The sequence below is a fragment of the Argentina anserina genome, chromosome 3, assembly GCF_933775445.1.
Source record: "Argentina anserina chromosome 3, drPotAnse1.1, whole genome shotgun sequence".
NCBI classification, from domain to species: Eukaryota; Viridiplantae; Streptophyta; class Magnoliopsida; order Rosales; family Rosaceae; genus Argentina; species Argentina anserina.
Window position 1 is genome coordinate 4,699,566 of NC_065874.1, and position 20,641 is coordinate 4,720,206.

Sequence of the window (20,641 nt, forward strand, 5' to 3'; positions counted from 1 at the left end):
ATGTGCATAACGATATCATAGATACTTAGAGAAATCACATGAGAAACTTATGTGTGCCACAAAATAAGCACATTGTCATTGGATCAAATAACTATGATTGGAAAAGACAATGAAGTAGCATTGCAGGGTCGCATCGCCATGGCGAGGCTGTATTTGCCTAGGCGGGGTTGTAGTGTTGGAATGCAGGGGGATTGGAGGAGGCCATGCAGGGCTGCGGGGTGGCTGTGCAGGGGGGTTGTAAAGCTGCTGCAGGAGGAGTGCTGGGCTCTTGTAGTGGGGAGTGCAGGGAGGCCGCGCGGGGGAGTGCATGGGTGTCGTGCGAGGGTCGTGCGGGGGTCGTGCGGAGGGGCCACAGGGGGTCTGCAGGACCAGCAGCAAGGCTGTGGCGGTCCAGTGATTTTTTCCAACCACTTTTTTCAGGCCAAAATTTTCCAGTTAATTTTTTTTCAATTTAAACGTCTTGCAGGGGTCAACCGGGCGGCGGACGGAACATGTTGGTGGATTTCCAAGGGCGTAACTCGTGAACCTTTTATAGTTTCCCACTCTCCTTAAGTTTCATATGTTACTGCAATTTTTGAACCATTAATTCTCAATCATCACATAAACCGGTGGAGTTTAGTTCTATGGATCCTTATGTTTATAGATTATAAACCATTCATTCGTTAAGGAAAACAAACGCTTGTATACATTCTTAAAACAAAGAACCAAAAACTAAACTTTTATTAATTGCCATTAAAAAATAAACACTTGACTTGAAAAAGTTTTATTATGGTGATACTGTCATTAGACTCATTACAAATCAAACTTAAAAGCTTAAATAAAATAAGCGACATAACGACAATCAATTGACACGGATCTTATTCAAAGTCAGTAGTGAATTAAGCCTCATGACTGGCTTTCTCTTGCTCATTTATCTTAAAGTCCTAAACTTTGAGCTTGATGGTAACATTAGCATCAGGCATCTCCACATCTTCAACATAGTTGCTTTCATTGGACAAGTATTGCTTGGACTTCTTATGAGCTCGAACAATCTCCTTAGGACCATGACATTATTTATGAAAGTGCTTATTTGAACCGCACTTGTAGCATGGAAGGTTCAGATTCTAAACCTTTGCCGATTTGTCAGATTTGGAGGGTCAGAAGGCACCACGGCCTCGAGGGTTAGAGGGCACGGCGGCGGCGCCATCCCTAGTCTAAGTCATGTTTCGAGGAGGCTCTCGATTTCCTCTATTATGGTACGGTGCATATCGATCCCTTGATTTTTCTTTTTGACGTTTTCCCTTACTTGCCTGATTAGCTTTTGGAACTTTCTTCGTCCTTGTAGGTCTTAGATTGTTATTGTTGTTGAGAATGATCTCATGATGATGTTCCTTGTTCTTGAGAATGTTCATCAGATATGTGAAACTCTTTATTCTTTTGGCCTCATAATCAAGGCGATATTTGTGAGCTAATTCACTCATAGATTCTGGGAATGGTCTTCTTGATCATGTCATTGTCAGTTTTTTCCTTGCCACACACATTTAAGTCTGCCTAGAAATTTAACAATGTTTAATGGTAATTATGAAGCTTGGCAAAATCCAGTAGACAAACAGATCTCCATTATGCCAAAAGAGTCGGTAACCATGCATCATGCACATCATTAAACCATTCCTTGAGAGCTTCCCAAAAAAACACTCGGATATTTATACTTTAGGCATTGTTTTAGACACTGTTTGTTAAGCACATTGTCCATATGGCGCCTGAGAAACATCAGAGCATGGGCTTTCACGACCTCATCGGACGCTTGGTCCTCTTTTGCTTTTAGAGGTTTGATAGCGGTAGTAAACTTCTTTCCGACAAACGTGATTTGCACGTTGGACACCCATCAATGATACTCAGTACCATGAGAATCTATGATGTCGAACTTTGTTCGTGTATTTTCAAGCATTTACAAGAAAAATATTGAAGATGTTAGTTTCGAATTAATGAAACAAGTTTGATTAAATAAAACTATTTCAGAACAATTATACATGTCAAATCAATGCAAATTTGCGGCTATGACTGCCACGATCAAAATTTTCTTTTTTGTTCTTCCTTTTTTTCATATGTAGCTATACACAACGGCTAAGGATGGTAACATTGACACTCCCAGCCGCTCCTAAAACTCGGTACCAGAGGAATCCTATCTCTGGATACCACCCAAGAAGCAGAAGAATCAAGTTAACAAGAAAAATGGAGTTTGAAAGTCCCTGATGCAAGACAAAATCTTATCAAAGTAAATTTCATTGAAAACATGAACTTTAATTTATAAATTTACCTTGAATTGCAAAAGTCTTGAAAATTTCTTCTTCTTCTTCTCTTCTTTTCCTCTTGTACGCCAGCAACCTTGAATCTTTGGTCTTCAAATCTTGGTGCGGTGGCAGAGGAGGCTAGAACCACTAAGAAGCGGCGGTTGGAGGAGGCATGGGGCTGAGGTCGGCGGCGCGAGGGCAAAGGTGCAACCGGTTAAAAAAAAACTGGGGTTTTTGTTTTTGTTTTTGTTTTTAGGTTCTAGGCTTAGGATTTTCAGGACTAGAGCTACGTGCTTGATAACGTGAAACAATATAATGAATTCGAGAGGATAACAATAATTTTATTGATAGACATATGGCCTTATATATAGGCATTACATCAAAGATCCCGATGAATCATGAATAAAATAACATTCCTTACATAGCTAGACTATACTAATTAGAACAATATACACCAAGAATGCATATGAGATGATTTTCCTGCAACAAATCGCTATATACTCCAATATATTTTTGTACAGTCTGTGAAATTTTGATTGATTGAAAAAAAATTGACTTTCTAGAGTTATGAGCTATATATTTTAAAATTATACGCGCTACGCAAATGCAGGGGCATATCATGTAGACCCAAGCTTAAGTTTGGTTAGGCTGGATTTGTTTTGTTTATAATGGATTACGTAAAGTTAGTATAAACAAACTTCGTGAACATGGTAGAAAGAAAACAAAATCAGGTGAAAGGCAGAATTGTGTGTGTTTTTTTTTCTCTTGTTTGATAATAACTTTAGAATGTGTGTTTTGAATTGAGATATTGATCTAATAATTGTAATAGGCCAAAATGACTTTTATATATAACGAAACAAGAAGAAAATGACTCACAAAGTACTTCAAATAAGACTCAACTAGTCCCAAACTCACGATCAACTTTCTATTACTAATTATTGGATCTGTTCAACAACAGAAGAGATGGATCGGAGATTAAAATTGATGATCAATAAAACTTTTAACTATACATTATGTTTTGCTATGATTAACTAAATTTTCTATAATTAACTAAATTCTGAAGCTAAACTCCGCTTAGTTGAGCATAGTTGAGCGACCCTAGTCGACCACCCGTAACTGCGCGCGCCCTTGGCCAAGTTGAGGGTGAAACAACTCAAACGATTTGGTTTAGACCGTATAGTGCTGCCAACTCTAATCACGTGGTTGAATACGAAAGCAGTCCAAAACCAGAATACATCCAAATAAGACAGAACAACACAGATTGGCAGATATAGAGTTAACTAACATATTTTATATCAGTATATGCATAAATATTTTCCACGTGCTTCTAATTGAAAAGCATGCTTTTGATTCTGTTTGCCAATACAGTGTGTTGCTTAAAAATCTCCCACCTAATTATAGTTTTTGTGTGCGTTGCGTGTTTGAAGAGTTTCTCCCTTGCTCGTTTTTATATAAAACCCACTCTTCATTGCTCTCCTCTCCATCATATCTTTCTCGCTCTTCTCTCTTAAACCAAGCCCTACCCTTTTAAAACTTCCTTTACTACTGAGCTTTCAATTCGCGCTCATCGATCTTCGATCAGTATATCAACAACATGAGGAGGAATTGCAATCTGGAGCTCCGTCTTAACACTTCCGGTGCTAATTCCGGCTTTCCTCTTCGTAAGCACCACGACCGTGCCGCCCTGATGGAATTGAGTTCTGGAACCCCAAGTCATCAGCTGCAGCAGCCGTTGACCATCTTCTACGACGGAATGATGTGTGTTTCTGATGTTACAGACTTCCAGGTAGGTCTATGTTTCTTACTTAATTCTATGCCTTTGTTAGTTAGATGATTTATATGATCTTCATTTTTAGAAGAATATTTCATACATATCGAGACTCGAGATTAATTTTTTTTTCCTATTTTTCAAACTCATGAGTATGAACACTTTTTGACCACCTCATTCCCAACGGACCTTTCATTCCATGCATTCCACTTTGTTTGGTCACTGTTATCTCTCATTATAAACGCGGTCTTTCTTATTTCTCATTTATCACGTGGTATTTCTTCAATTTCCGGTAACTTTCTGTTTTGGCTAATAATTTTCAGTTCTAATTAGGGTTTTTAAACATGTGTTAGTTGGCTCGGTTGGGACACCGGACACCATAGAAGACCATTCGGGAACAGAAAATGTTAAAACAATTTCGTGCACAACATGCATGTACATGGACTAGTTTTAGGGTCTTAGTATAAAATACATTCATAACGTGTTAGACTGTTAGCTCAGCTAAGAACACAAGTTGATAAACGTTACCTTATGCATGTTAATTAAATTTCTACGTGTTATTCACTCTAATTTCATTGTATTTGGAATGAAAGAATATAATGTTGCCCCAACCTTTTGCATTCTGTTGTGTATTTCGATCCTTTTGCAGAGACTAATTTCTGGTCACATGTATGTGTTGCAGGCTAGAGCAATTCTTTTACTTGCGAACAAAGAAGTGGAGGAAAGGTTGAAGATTAGTCCTAGTCCAAGTCCATGTGCGTCGACTTCTGAACCATCTTCGCCGAGCCTGCAGTCCCCAATATGCAGCCCCTCAATGAAGAAATCGCTACAAACATTTTTACAGAAGAGGAAGTACCGGATTCAAGCAACATCTCATCCCTACAATCACTAGATGGAAGACAATATAAGTTTGATGTTCTTTCTTTGTTGGATTCATTAGTCCAGAGTGAGAGTCAACAGATGGAAGATATATATGGAAAGCTTGTAAATTAAGCATTTAAGCCTTTAAATTTGATTTTTCAAGAGAGATCGATCCAATTGTTGCATGTAATTAATATGTTCTGCATGTGCAACGATGGCAAGATTAATCCCTACTCTCCCATTCACATATGTTTCTCTCTATAATACGTACCAAACTATGATTTCATTGAACATTAAGTTGCCATTAAAAAAGTAACAATAGTTAAAAGGAATTGTGGTGACATTTTGAATGGAATACTGATATACCTAATATATGTTCTTATGTTGGGGACAATACCGTGCATGATACATACTAATTAGTAGGTATTGCAACACTAGTGACTCTAAGAGAGAGAGATCTTCATATATGGATGAGCCTAGGGTACGCATTAGTGAAAGTGGTCGCTTAAGTCTTCCACAATCAAGAAATCGTTAACATGTAAAGTGTTTTGTCCTAGTAAATTTGAGTGTTAAAGAGGTTTTTCTCTCTAGCTACTACACTCTCAAGAAAAGGGTACACACACTGACACACATCATGTCAATAATTTCTTACTAGATTCAGAATATCTATGAAACGATACAAAGATTTATAGATTGATGCATGACCTCCACTCCTTGTGATTCACTATTTCAGGGAATGTTCGATCAAGATGATCAACCAACAGATTATATATGTACAGATGTACTTTCTGACTAATTTAAACACACCAAACTTTCATGTCATACATACCCTTAATTTTCTTAATGAGGCAATTTTTTTCCCGCACTTTAGGGTCTCGTAGCACGTTCTTGATGTCATGAGTTCGAAGTATTGGGTCATTCTCTCCCTCCCTTGGAGCCGCCTTGATTAATTATCTATGTTCGGCATAACGGCTGTAACATGAATTGGCTTGTAATTAACTTATGTTTATTGTGTCATCAATTTTCAAATATTTATATGTATTATGTATTCACATATGATCTTAGAGAAGTTTTATATACGCTCTCTAAAACTCTTAATACACACCCCTTTCTTAATATGCCACTACTTTAATTTCTAGTTCTAATATTTTATTAAATACACAACCCAATATAACTAAAATATCCCTAATCATGATTTATTATATTACTTGACTATATCTTTTAAGATTTATTATTGTTCTCTAAATCTTTAAACATGAAATAATAGTTAAACAAAATGAAGAACACACACCTTAACGCATCGACCGTGTGTTCATATTAAGAGGAGCCAAATAACTCATTTCATGAGGACATAAACTCTTAACATGAAGAAGTTATAAATTGATTCATGGAAAAAATAAATGAATCAACTAATTATCCAAATTTCACATATCAAAAGTTCCATTATAATAGGAGTCATCTTAAATTCCCTTGCTATTTCACACTAATTAGTTTCCAAATTGATTTTTGTTTAGGGTTTAGGGTGTGAGATTATTGTACGTGTTTGGCAAGTCGGAACCTAGTCTTTGACCGGGCGAAAGTTACGATACAGTTAGAGCTCTAGTCTGTCTGCCGGAGTACTGCATGTGAGGTAACAGGTGGTTATCGGCTCATGAGTACTCATATTTTTGGATGTTGTGTAGCAGGTGGTTGCCCAATATCGGCGGTGTACTACGTGAGGGGTAACAAATGTGTACTAGCGTTCATTAGTACCCGTATTATAAATGCATTTGGGTAACCAGAAGGGTTGCCCAATTTCTCATGAGCACTTTCGTTTTCATATTTTGGACAACCAAACGGGCCGTCCATCGACTCATGAGTGCATTTATATTTGATGTTTTTGTGGATTTCCGTATATATTGATATGCGAGTTTTATTGTTGTTTTTACTCATACGAGCTTTAAAGCTTACCGGGTTTGTGTTTACAATCTCGGTGCACCAATTCGATCGTGTAGTGGATACTTCGCAGGTGTGGATTAGTGGGAATTGACGGACCGCTCAAAGGACTTGAAGATATTTAGTTACAGCTTGTGTGAGGATTTTGTGCGACTTTCTTGTGAGGATTATACATTTCCATTTTATGTAATGTTGAATTATAAATTGGGTTTGTAATAATTGGTTGTCTGAGTTGTATTGTGAACTCAGTAATGATCCGTTGTGCATTTAAACGATTTCGATTCGTTGAGATTGTTTTAGTGTTGTACGACTTTAATATTTTGAGTTTTTATGCTCGAAATTTTAGGGTCGTTACAGTTGGTATCAGAGCCTAAGTACCAGAGTGAAGCATCATTATGAAATTACAGAGTGAAGTTTCAATTTTGGTACACTTTTCGGTCAAATGTTTTCACCATAAGCGATTCAATATTTAGGTATGCTATTCAAGATCATCTCTACAAAATTTCATCTAATTCGGACATCGTTAAGGTATTGAAATTAGATTAAATCAATGAATGAATTAAAACTGTTCAACGTGAACCGTTCGTGTAAATCTCAATTTTGAAAGCTCAAACCATTGTCAAAAATTGGATGAAATTTTGTAGAGATGATCTTGAATAACATACCTAAAATATTGAATTGCTTATGGTGAAAACATTTGATCGAAAAGTGTGCCAAAATTTGAATTTCACCCTGTAATTTCATAGTGAAGCTTCACTCTGGATATAGACTGTATATATATATATAGTTACTATCTAAAATGAAGCCGCATGTGTGATGATTCGAATAGAGAAAGAGACATAAATATTGCAGAGCCATCCACAATACTCTTTTCTCCTTATTCTCTTCCTGGTGACGGTGACGCATCTATTCAATTGGTGAAGTTCCTAGAGAGCTTAGTTGTTGGGGATTGATGTATATTGTAGTTGAAGAGAATATTAATAGGATTGAGTGTATTGGGTTTTAGTGGAGAGAGTTATTATTAACTCTAGTTATTTTTTTTCTCATATTTGATCATAGTGGAATATTTGCCGGCTCTCAGAGTGGACGTAGCTCAATCACATTGATTGAGTGAACCACTATAAATCTTGTGTCTTTGTGTTTTCTTTTCTTTATTATTCCATATCAATATTATTGTTTGGTTACGCTTCAGCACAACAATAGTAGCTAGTTAGAACTAATTAAAAAGAAGCTCTTTTAATTTTGTATCACAGTCCTAATTGCTATTGGACTACATCGATCTATCCTAAGTTCCTAACCATGGATAAAAGTCCGAGGGTACGGTTAAGAACTACTTGATCGAGAACACTTTGCTGCTTACGTACTTTTGTTTCATTCGCCAAATCCAACGGTTGAAACTACAGAACTTTTCCGATTAGGATTGGCCGACAAACATCATCCAAATTTCTGGTACTTGTGGTGCCTCCTGTTTTGTACAAGTTGAGGATGAATAGAGCGGTGCCGACTTCATCACACGTGCGTAAATATAAAAGCAGACGAAAATATATGAAGAAAACCAAAGGCCGCGCGCAGCTGAAATATGAATTACACGTGCTGAATTAGTGTAACAACTCTTCCGCCGCTATTGTTAATTTTTCTGCGTGTTTTGATTTATAGCATGCTAATAGTGTTTCTGAGTGTGCGCTTCGTGTTTGCACTATTTTCAGACCAAGTTCATATACCTATATAGATCTCATTCCATTTCTAGTTTCTGCTCATCATATCGATCATATATCATCCCAGCTAGCTGGCTCCGCAAAAACACCCTATTATCTTATTTGAGTCCAGCACTTACTGTTTTGGTTTACCTTAATTTAGAGATCAACATGAAGAAAAGTTGCAATCTGGAACTGGAACTTCGCCTTTCATCCTCTTCTGATGAATGTTCCAGCTCCTCCCCTCACCACCGATCAAGTGAAGACATGCAACAGCAACGGCAGCTGACCATTTTTTACAATGGAGCAATGTGCGCTTGTGATGTCACTGAGCTTCAGGTACTTCAAAGATGAACATGATAGTGATCCATCATTGTAGCTATTATACAATTGCAATTTAGCAATTCATATTCAGAGTCTTCGTTTTGATCGAATGTCATTAACTTTCATGTTTTGTTTTGTGCTTTACAGGCTAGAACAATTCTTTGTGCTGCAAACAATGAAATAGGGAATATGGTGGTAAAGACTAGTACTACTCCCAGTTCGAGTCCAAGAGATCACTATAAATTATCTTCACCAAGCATGCACTACTCTCCACCATACAGCAGTCGTGTTCCGGCTGGTGGTTTGTCTATGAAGAAGTCACTGCAAAAGTTTCTCCAAAAGAGAAATCATCGGAGCCAAGCATCGCATCCCTACCGTTGAAGAGTTGTAGATTAGTTGATGACAACAAGAGCAAACACAATTTTATTAGCAGAATGTATCTTTTTTTTATCTCTTAATTTTTTGTTGTTGATCTTCTCTGTAAATTCGTCCACAGATTCCTACCACACAAGTGGCTCAAAATCAAATTATCTCCAGGGCTAAATCTTTTCATTTTATACACAAATTGATAGATTGAATTAAATCAAACTTTTCTGCCTGGATCAATGCTAATCATTTTATATAATGATTTTTCCCTTATTAGTCCAATCTTTGCGGGTATAAATTTGGCGCTTCCCAACCCTATTGATCATCAAACCACAAACTCACAAATTAAAGATAGTTGCACACACGGTTCATTGTTCTTCCAGAGATCTAGTTCTCTCATAGCTTCTACCATGGCAAATTTCTTGTTGCTGATCCTTAGTACTCTCACCCCTAACCCTAGGCATCCTCACTCTCTTGGTCTTATCCAACCCTGAAGTGGAAGCTTTGATCTTGTTTAAGCAGGGCTTAACTGATCCGGACAACGTGCTCGAATCGTGGGATGAGAACATTGTTACTCCCTGCACTTGGTTTCACATCACCTGCAATGCAGATGATAGCGTTACCCGAATTGATTTGGGTGCATACAACCTCGCCGGAAAACTGGTACCTGAACTCGGAAACCTCCCGAACCTTCAATATCTACAACTCTACCAAAACAATCTTGAAGGGCCTATTCCGGCCGAGCTTGGTCAGCTAACGAATCTCATATCCATGGACTTGTTTGGGAACAACCTTTCAGGGGGCTTACCTTCTTCGTTGCAGGATTTGGAACAATTAAGGTTCCTACGTGTCAATGACAACAAGCTATTATCTGGACCAGTCCCTTTGGGTCTTCTTGGTGTTGTTGTAGACCTCGATATAGCAAACACAGGTTTAACAAAACCCCCTGCCAGTACTCCCAGTAGGAAATTATTGTACTAGAAAATTGTTGGGAAATTAGGAGATCGAAGATGGAGTGTATCCTTTTGACATTGTTTAAATCTAAATCAAATAATTATGCTTGGTAACTACCAGCTGTGCCAAATAATTTGTCCAGCTTACTGATGTTAGTCATGTTACTATTTAGCATGCTTCATTTTCTTTTAAATGTAGCATTTCGTTTGAAAAATTGATAGTAAAAGTTGACACTTTATACCAATATTGTACGAGTTCCTCTACAAATCCCCAACATAACCGTAATTGATTAGGTAGAAGAAGCTTTTTAACCGAAAAAAGAAGCAGAAACTAAAGTTAAAGAGACGTAAGGATGAGATCTTGAGTCTTTGACAACCAGAAAGCAGATTATGGAAGCGGAGTGAAGGTCAGAGATCTCTATGATCACTAATTAGGTAAGTTAGGTTGTAATAACCCGATTTTTCGGAAATCAATTATTGGATTGTATTTAGAATTTATTAAGTTTGTAAAATTTATTAAACGCGCTTGTTTCGCTTTGCGATGTTGGAAATCGGAAATGGAACCGTTATCGGAAATCTTAATTAGAAAAACGTTATGTTTCCGCAACGCGAGAATTGAATTTTACTCCGCCGCTCGTTTGTAAAACCTTCCTTCACAAAAGTTGTAGAGCTCGTTGATACGAGTTCGTGGACATATCACGTATTTCAATCGGACGTCGTATGTGAAAGTTATTAATGACGGAAGTCAGTTTCCGATTTTGGAAATAGGTATAAAAGGGAATTAATTGGAGCTAGGGTTTCCATTTTCGGAAACCCTCACCCCGCCTCCCTCTCTCTCTCTCTCTCTCTCTCTCTCTCTCTCTCTCTCTCTCTCTCTCTCTCTCTCTCTCTCTCCGACCTCTCCGACCTCTCCCTCTCCCTCAGCAGCTCCTCGTCGGCGATCCCCTTCCTTGGGCCGCCGTGGCCCTCACCGCCTCACCCAAAGGCATCACGAGGCACTCCGCATCCGACCCCGAGCACGACACGCCTCAGTTCGCCGCTGTGAAGCCAGGGCCACCACCGAGCCTCCTGCGATTTTCGCCGCCGCTCGAACTCCACTTCCGGCGATGCAGACCCTCGGCGCTCATCCCCCTCCGCCGCTCCTCATTTTCAGTGCCACCAACGGAGCGACCGGAGCTCGAATCGCATCGCCCAAATCGCAGCTGCTCGATCTCGACTCCGCCGGCATCTCGAGTTCTCCGGCCATTCTAGGGCACCATCTAGGTAAAGATGCATTCAATTCGATGTTGTGATGTTTGTGGATGAATTTTTTTGGGATTGATTTGATGAAGATTTGGGGAGGATCGGAGGAGGAGGTGAAATGGTGAATACCGCCGCCTTAGGTGGCGTGTGAGGGGGCGTGAAGGGGGCTAGAGGCGGCGTGAGGCCGTGGGAAGGGTGAAAGAGGGGAAACGATTGGTTTGGGGGCGGCGGTGGCGATCTACGCGCCGGTTTTAAAGTCGGATCGTGGACCCCACACTCTGCACAGTGAGTGGCCCGTGATGTGTAAATTATTGTTTGATGTGTAAATTACGTACAGTAAATGTGAATTTATTTTACATACGGTAAATATAAATGTAAATTACGTACAGTAATTATAAAAGTAATTTCTGAAGGGTAAATCAGTAAGTATAATTTACTGAGTCAGTATATACGATTGAAATACGTAAGTACTATTTTACTCATACAAAAATACGTAATTAATATATATTTGTACAATACTACGTGAATAGTAACTACATGAACAGTAATTTCGTAAAAACCAAAAATTGTTGAATAGTAAAATATTATTATTGTTTCGGCATTTAAGGTTTTACGTAACGATTCTAAATTCACTTCTTATCTATTCTAGGTGATCGACACAACAAGTCAAGGATTCGAGTTCGGAATCGTGGAATTTACGCTCAGGAATATAAGGTGAGTAAAATCTCACAGTGACGAATCTACCTTTGCGGAGATTCATGATTTCGCTTAATTAAAAAGAATGAACTATGATATGTATAAGATATAGTGAATTGTGTATGTGTATAATTGGTAAAATAGGTACATATATATGGTTTGCTATATTATATACTGTCATAATTTCCGTTTGCAAATGAGTTCATTTTAGCGTTGATGTTTATTTATTTGAGCAAGTCGATTTGATTTGTACAATATCATGTGATGATTGTTTGTACGTGGTTTTAACATTGAGTTTTGTCAAAACGTTTTCTGTCTTCGGACGTGTTTTCTGTCTTCGAACCTGTTGGCATGTCGGAATCTAGCCTTAGCCGGGCGAAAGTTACGATATAGTTAGAGCTCTAGTCTGTCTGCCGGTGTACTGCATGAGAGGTAACATATGAGTTATCGGCTTATGAGTACCCATATTTTGGATATTGGGTGACAGGTGGTTGCCTAATGTCGGCGGCGTACTAACATGAGGGGTAACAGAGGGGTACCAGCGCTCATGAGTACCCGTATTATAAATGCATTTGGGTAAACAGAGGGGTTGCCCAATTTCTCATGAGCACATATATTTTCATATTATTAGACAACCAGATTGGTCGTCTAATGACTCATGAGAGCATTTATGATTAGTGCTTTGTGGATTTTCGTATATATTTTTATGCGAGTTATATTGTTGTTTTACTCATACGAGCTGCAAAGCTTACCGGGTTTGTGTTTACAATCCCGGTGCACCGATTCGATGGTGTAAGGGATAATTCCGCAGGTGTGGATTAAAGGAAATTGACGGACAACTCTGAAGACTTGAAGTTGTTTTATTCTATCTTGCGGTGAGGATTTGAGAGGATTTTTACATTTCCATTTGATATAATTTTGAATTATAAATTTGGTTTGTAATAATCAATTTGACTGAGTTGTACTATGAACTTAGTAATGATCCGCTGTGACATTAAAATGATTTCGATTTATTGAGATTGTTTTAGAGTTTTTCATGACTTCGAAATTTGAGTTTCATACTCGAAATTTCGGGGTCGTGACATAGGTGAAGTCGGCATGGCTGGTATACTCAATTGAGTATATACGTCTTGGTTAAATTTCCACCAAATAGCTGCAGAAACTTGATATGAAAGAGACCAGAGATTTTCTCTATTCTTGGTATTTCACAACTGTCTGTCAATGCTATCACCTTCATCTCGTCCTTTAATTAAGAGTTTATTGGTTAAAGGTTTGCTATTTACTAGGGATTTTTATATCTATGGTTTTGCATGGGTGGGTGTACACATGCCGGATTGAGCTTTTGTTTATTCTCTTTATTGAAGTTTATCAGACATAGGAGGTCATGTTTTTTGTCACCCTCCTTTATTAGTTTGATTTCTATAAATTATGGGCAGTTTGTCCTGTTAAAAAAAACCAGAGATGAAAGAACCACGTTTAATGTGATTTAGTTTCTGACCTTTGTGGTCATATCAGTCCCTAACAAGAATGCGAGAATGATCGAAATCAATACAAATGATGAAGGGAATGACATTTATTTAAATGGTACCACTGATCCCCAAATATTAATGCTTCCAGTATATATTCCTGAGCTTGACACACCGGCTCAAGAACAAGAATTTAGCTGTTCAGCAAATGAGGCTCAAGAATTATGGTGGTAATCTTATAATCTGGGTGCAATACGCGGACGATCCCATTCGGTTACAATATGGTCTCGAGTGATTTCTTTCAGGGAACGGCAACCGCTTAATGCCATAGTCAGTTCAAACTCGTCTCGGAGCATTTGAAGGACTTTCCTGACACCAGCCTCCCCTGCAGCAGCTAAAGAGAACACTACTGGCCTTCCGATCTGAAATTTAAAAATTAACAGAACAAATGGATGTAAATTATTTAGTAAGCAGAAAACTATGATAGTCTCACACTAGGCTCGGGTTTAGGTCTGAGGTTATAAAATAGATCACAGCATCTTATAAGTTTTGCACTTGCAATATCTAGTTTCATACAAGTCGATTTCACTTACAAATACACCCGATGCTCCAAGAGCCAAAGCTTTGAAAACATCTGTTCCTCGCCTTATTCCACCATCTAAGAAGACCGGAATCACCCCTCGTGTAGCTTTCACGACCTGTGACAACCGATTTCAACAAAATACTAATCTCAGAATATTAACAAAAGATGAGCCTACACAGGAATTCAAGAAATGAAGCATTTGACACCATTTATAAGCCAGTCGACAGTTTAGATATCAATGAAAGCAGAAATTTCAAGGAAGTAAATGCGACCTCTTCCAAAGCCATAATAGTTGCAGGAACATAGTCAAGCTGGCGAGCACCATGATTCGAGACAATTATTCCTGCAGCTCCATGTTGTACAGCTAGTTGTGCTGCATTGTTAAAACATATCATGAGTTATTTTGGTAACATACTATGCAGTTGAGACAGGAGAGAGTATGGAAAAACGGACGCTTGTACATACCATCCTCAGCTGTGATCACACCCTTTACAAGAATCGGTAAATGGGTGATTGTCTGAAGCCATTTCACGTCCTGCGCATACCGCCAACATAATCTTCTCACAGCTGGTTCTTTTAATATATAGAAAAATTAATCATATGCGGAAATAACTCTTTTACCTTCCAGCTGAGAGACCGATCAATTTGTCCAGCAACATATGATGCTAGTCCAGAATCATTGGTCTACAGTTTATCACTAAAATAGTCAGTATGCAAGTAGTGGCTATTAAAATGATGTTGGAATCTGATCTGGGGGTCATCCTACCTTATCCATTTTTCCCAGATCAATATTCTCAAAGTTCTTCAATGTCAAGTTTGGTGGCAAAGTAAATCTGTTCAAGAACCATAAAATGTTACAAGACTTCATTACAAAATATGAACTCGATCATGAAGATATTTGGTTGAACCACCAGCCAGCTGATCTCAAATCCCAAATATATTATTGAACAGATACACACGCATACCTGTTCTTGATATCAGCCTCCCTGCGTCCAAGCCGCGGAGTGTCCACAGTAAGGGCTATTGCCTTGAAACCAGCTTTCTCAGCTCTTTTGACAAGCTGTGCAACCACATTTCTGTCCTTGTACACCTGAAATTAAAGTACATAAAAAAAAATTATGCCTAATAACATGAGACTCACACTGAATAAGAATACCTCTTTCCGGCCTTGTAAACTCCAAGAAGAATTAGGCAACAATTTTAATTGAACTTACATAGAGTTGGAAAAAACGAATGCCAGGTCCCGTTGACGCAACCTCTTCAACACTGGAAGTAGCCCAAGAGGACAGTGTCTGCAACAATTTATATTTATATCATATATGTAAGTTAAGTGAGGCAGAATTATATATACAACTTCACTAAAAGCTGCAGGAAGATGCTGAGGAGCCTAACCATAATTGTGTCTGCTGCAGATGCTGCTCTTGCTGTTGCAAATTCTCCTGAAAGAGCAATATAAAGTTAAATTTAGCCATCCATAACTGCTTCAGATAAAACTTGACAAAACCAACTTTTAAGAGATTTACTAGTGGACTTGGTGATAATCACTTCAACTGTAAGTGAAAGTACTTTTGTGCAACCAAAATTTGCAAATAGCAAATATCTTATATAATCAGCATGCAATAATATTATTTGAGAGGCTTAACCTTCAGGGTGAGCCATCTTCTGCATGGCCGTAGGAGCTATCATGATGGGCATGGAAATATTGAATCCCAACACTGTGGTTCTCAAGTCTATCTTGCTTACATCAATAAGAATACGAGGCCGAAACCTATATCATTGTAAAGAAAACTCAGAATACGATTCTTCAGCTAAGAGTGTCAGTAATAATTTCTCTCGTGATGAATAAAATAAAACCTAAACGACCAGAAAAATAAAAAATTTGAAGTAATAAAGGGCCTAATTTTCAGAGGATTGTCCAACAGCAAGAGAAGAGCTTACAAAATCCTGGAGAAAGCACGTTCGTTCTCCTTGAGAGTCCACTGGTCCTCTGCACCAGATGCATAGTAGTCATACACCATCTTTGGCAATTTTTCCTTTGCTATCTTCTCATACTCGGAAACATTGGTTACCATCTCCATCACTTCAACTGTTAGTTTACTTTTACCTCAGAATGTTCTGAAACATAATGAAATTTCATTAAAAAATCAAACAGGTGACATGGTTGATCCTGATCAAGACTATCATGGGTCATGTATCCGAAGTTCAATCTTTATTTCAAGTCCATATTAATAGAAGCCATGAGTCAACTTGGTAAAAGAGAACGAGAAGAACACAATTGGACCACATGCACTCTTTGGACTTGTTTTTTCTGCAAAACTTGAGAAGGCTTTTATGATCCGCAAGGACTATTGATCCCTAAACTGTAAATTGCATCATCACCCACAAAAGCAGACACTATGTACGGGATTGGAAATTCCAAACTTTGTTACACTTCACTCACATCTCATATATCACTATGTCACTGGGGCAAGAACTCAAATAGATCATTAACATGCAGCCAAACACAAAGAACACTTCGGTAGTACAACCAAATGATCAAGAGTACTAGTCATGATGATGATCAAAGTAACCCAAGTCGAAATTCAATTATAAAGAGTAAACAAAGCATCAAAGAGAATGAAGGAAACCAAAAAAAAAAACATCAAAGAAGATGAAGCTGCATGAATTGGGAAGCAAAGAACAAACCTTTTGGCTCTGTCTCTCACTCCCACTTCTGAAACAGAGAGGAGCTGCAGAAAATGATGCTTGAAGAGAAAAAGATGGAGAATGAAGCTCTCATTCAATCTTATTTCCACAAGATGACACAAGCAAACAAAGACAGTGAAAGCCGATATATTAAAGAATGAAGGGCGAAGACAAATCTGAGTAGACAACTAACGTGACTGGATTGGATTGGTTTCCAATGTGAGCATTGGAAAATTGCAACCAATCTGTTTCATGGGAATGTGAGACTCTTTGACGATGCTCTCATGGTCATCTTAATATGTCATATATTCCACAGAGGCAAAACCAATTTTGGGTTTTAAATACTAGCCAAAATTGATATAATATACCTGTGAAAGATTACCTTTTTATCTTCAGTACTGGACCAAATACAGGTTCCTGGAGATAATGATATTTCCAATTTTCCATAGATGACGTCAGCTGGCAATTATAGTTTCACCTAGAAAAAGAACAAGTATTTGATTTCTTTTCTTAAAAAAAAAAACCAGTATTTACCATATCTATGTGGTTAACCAAAATGATTAAAATTGAAGAGATTTCCCCAATTCTGGGGCTGGATCATTACATCTTTGTTATCTTGTGTGACAATTTACCACAGAATCAGGTCATGTTCTGCTTTGTTATGAAATTTGTTTTTTTTTTTTTGGAAGGTATAGCCCTGTATATTTTCTGTGACTTGTAATTTATCTTAGGTTTGGCATAGATGTCAAGTTGGCAATTAGACCCAACCATCCACCCGTGATTACAATTCAAAAGTAAATAAGGATGAAGGACCTAGTTGATGGTATTTTATACCAAGAGCAGAGCCAATTTTGGTTTTATTATCGAAACGGTGGGTATGAATGTATGATTAATCCTTAGTTGACGTTGCTCATAGAAATGGAGGCTGACAGTATCTACAACACTGATAGATATGGTATGTTTATCTCAGGCATATATAAGGAGAAATCCATCAACTCTCCCGGAATTTTCAATGACATTGATAAAACATGCAATGTACTCCAGATTTTATTTCTTGAAACCTCTTTGTGGCATAATCTTATGTTTTGTAAACCTTATTAGATTTTAGCATGTACTCTCTACTTGTCTTCTTAATAAGTGAATACATCCAGTTTTTCTTTTCTTTTCCTGACCATATAAGGTGCATGAACTGAAAACTGGTTTTGTTTCCTAGCTTCTTAGTTCTTACTGATGATTTTGTTTGATGCATTCAAGTTGCTATCTATAAGAATAATAGGACACAAGGAGCAACACACGGGAACATCAGCTTTTCTTTTCTTTTTTTGGTGGGGGGGGGGAGCAATTAATATTTTCTGGGAAAAAAATATCTCATCAACATCATTTTGAACAACATGGTATTGTTTACTCACAAGTTAGAGGTGAAGACCAAGTAGACACCTTCCAAAATTGTGTTCATCTTTGCCAACTCGTGAGAAGTTGTATCACAGACTATATATCATAACTCATAAGAAAGCCTTATCTCATCAGCCCCAGTCTGTCAAGTGAATCTTACTAATATAACATACAGATGGACATTCGCACACAGTATCTAATTCTGGTGAAATCCCACTTAACTTATACTCATATAATGGCTTAAAACGGAACCTGCAAACAATATCATCTACTCAAGAGCAAACTCATAAGAGTACAAATGATTTTTTAAGGTAAACAATAGTCACACCTCTTCAACAGAGCAGAAGTACAAATTATATACTGTCCACATATCATGACCATAACAACACCTATGATTTGATTGGATTTTCTGTTTCTGATCGAGAATGGAATAAAAGGAAAAATAAAAGTTAAAAAATAGACACTGCCAATTTAAACTTTCTCTATATGAAAATGAGCCTGCTTTGTTATTTCCCTGCAGGCTGTCAATTGTAACACCCTTGGTTCACTTCTGAAAAGCTGTTCATAATAGACAACACAATAGTGAACACTCAATAGACAAGACTTGAGAGTTTAGAATTAGGACTCGGTTTTTGATAGATAAAATCCTTTAAAAGCCAAATTTGAAACTAAAAAGAAAGAACATAAACTGAAGTTTTTAACATTTAGCAAAAAATCAAATTCGATTCTCTGATAAAGTACTGTGCTTAGTGTGCTACATTCAATCAAAAAGAAAAAAAGAAGAAGAAAAAGTAAGGTGGTACATGCCTACATCAGTACTACATTCCAAATATTTGGTTTACTCCTACAACCCAAGTATTGATCATGTAATCTCCTACATATGCTTCTAAAAGCTTGTTGATTGCTTATCCATTCAAGAATGAACTACAGGTAAGCAAATGAAAGCAGGTTCCTTAATTTTCCATTCAGATTAGAAAACTAATAAAAGTGTAGAACACAGTAACAAACTCAAGAAACAAATAATAAAACCAAATGAATTCAGCTTCACATTTGACCATGAAGAAACTGCAGATGAACTTTTCTGAACAGGGTTTTGATCCAATGGCTTCACTCTTTCAGACTCAGTTGCGTTTTGATCTCCAGACCCTCTTGCATTTATACACAGAGGGGCTATCACATAGCCAGACATGTTCTCCTTCTTGTGAAGTAGATTGCTTGTACATAGTCCATTGTTCCCTCTTAGCACCAACCTCTTCCCTAGCCTCTCTATGAACTCTTCGGGAAGTGTCAGCTCACCACTTAGCTGATTGTTACTCAAATTCAGCAAATCCAGATTTGGAAGAGTCTCCAAGTTTGGAGGAACAGTCCCGGTGAGGCTATTGTTGTTTAGAGAAAGATCAGTCAGATTCTTCAAGGAAGAGAGGAAGTTGGGTACTGACCCTATCAACCCACATTCAGAAAAGCTCAGTGTTTTGAGGTTCAGGAGCTTCCCAACAAAATTAGGAACTTCTGTATTGATTGGGTTGCTATCAGCTACCATGTACTCTAACTGCTGCAAACCTGAAAGTGCCTCAGGTATTGGCCCATTTATCAAGTTGTGACTTAGATCAAGCAAGACCAACCTGTTAAGTTTCCCTATATCTGGAGGCAACATACCTTTAAGCCTGTTTGAGCTTAAATCAATCTTTTGAAGGAGTTTAAGCTGACCAACAGAGGAGGGCACCTGACCTTCAAGAGCATTCCGGCTTAAATCCAAAATAGTCAAACTCTCCAACCCTCCAACTTCTTCTGGTAATTGACGACTCAAGTTGTTGTAACTCAAGTCAAGTTGCTCTAGGCTGACCAAAGTACCAATCTTGCTAGGGACTTTTCCTTGTAAATTGTTTTGTGACAAACTCAGAACCCTTAAGCCGGAAATTTGAGATAAACTTGAGGGAATTTCACCAGAAAGAGTTGGATTGGACACAAGGGCTAGGTGTTCCAAGGAAGACAATGCACCTAATAGCTTTGGAGGAAGAGTGACTTGTGATGTTGAAAAGCAACTAAATAATGAGAGGGTTTTCAAGTAAGGCAGTTTGAGAAGGGACTCTGGTAGAGAAGCAGAGGATTTGCAAGGAGGTGTGAGAATATCAGGGCCAATGTGTATCTTTGTGACATGAAACATTGGAGGTTCTTCATCCCCAATCTCACACTGAATACCAGGCCATTGAGTCTCAGTACATGGCTGTGGGTGCTCTAAAGCCCAATCAGAGTTCTCAAGAAGGGCACCCATAACCTCAAAAATCCCCAAAAGCTCCTCCTTTTCCATCTCTACTGGAACCTCATCATCAGAGTCAGGCATTTCAGCAAACCCCTTGCCTGCAAAAAGAAGAAACCCAACAAGGAAAACACACACAGAAGAAGAAG

The 20,641-nt window shown here is 38.1% G+C and overlaps 4 protein-coding genes across 4 annotated transcripts; 2 read left to right on the forward strand and 2 right to left on the reverse strand.

Moving 5' to 3' along the window:
- Positions 1-3,752: 3,752 nt before the first annotated feature.
- On the forward strand, positions 3,753-5,065 carry LOC126788125 (protein TIFY 5A-like). Its single transcript, XM_050514091.1, has 2 exons — positions 3,753-4,056; positions 4,721-5,065. Exons 1-2 carry the CDS (start codon positions 3,865-3,867, stop codon positions 4,928-4,930), a joined length of 402 nt encoding a protein of 133 aa, XP_050370048.1. The 5' UTR covers positions 3,753-3,864; the 3' UTR covers positions 4,931-5,065.
- Positions 5,066-8,609: 3,544 nt separating this feature from the next.
- LOC126786252 (protein TIFY 5A-like) lies at positions 8,610-9,388 on the forward strand. Its single transcript, XM_050512020.1, has 2 exons — positions 8,610-8,867; positions 9,000-9,388. The coding sequence occupies exons 1-2, from the start codon at positions 8,700-8,702 to the stop codon at positions 9,231-9,233; spliced, it is 402 nt and encodes a 133-aa protein (XP_050367977.1). The 5' UTR covers positions 8,610-8,699; the 3' UTR covers positions 9,234-9,388.
- A 4,279-nt stretch (positions 9,389-13,667) lies between these two features.
- On the reverse strand, positions 13,668-17,009 carry LOC126786251 (glycolate oxidase 1). The gene is made up of 12 exons (XM_050512019.1): positions 16,844-17,009; positions 16,097-16,273; positions 15,802-15,926; positions 15,551-15,597; positions 15,373-15,450; positions 15,124-15,248; positions 14,925-14,991; positions 14,780-14,842; positions 14,624-14,693; positions 14,431-14,531; positions 14,169-14,273; positions 13,668-13,997 (listed from the first exon to the last, which is right to left on the reverse strand). Exons 2-12 carry the CDS (start codon positions 16,234-16,236, stop codon positions 13,812-13,814), a joined length of 1,107 nt encoding a protein of 368 aa, XP_050367976.1. The 5' UTR covers positions 16,237-16,273; positions 16,844-17,009; the 3' UTR covers positions 13,668-13,811.
- A 2,196-nt stretch (positions 17,010-19,205) lies between these two features.
- On the reverse strand, positions 19,206-20,641 carry LOC126785956 (receptor like protein 29-like). The gene has a single exon (XM_050511641.1). The coding sequence runs from the start codon at positions 20,574-20,576 to the stop codon at positions 19,206-19,208; it is 1,371 nt and encodes a 456-aa protein (XP_050367598.1). The 5' UTR covers positions 20,577-20,641.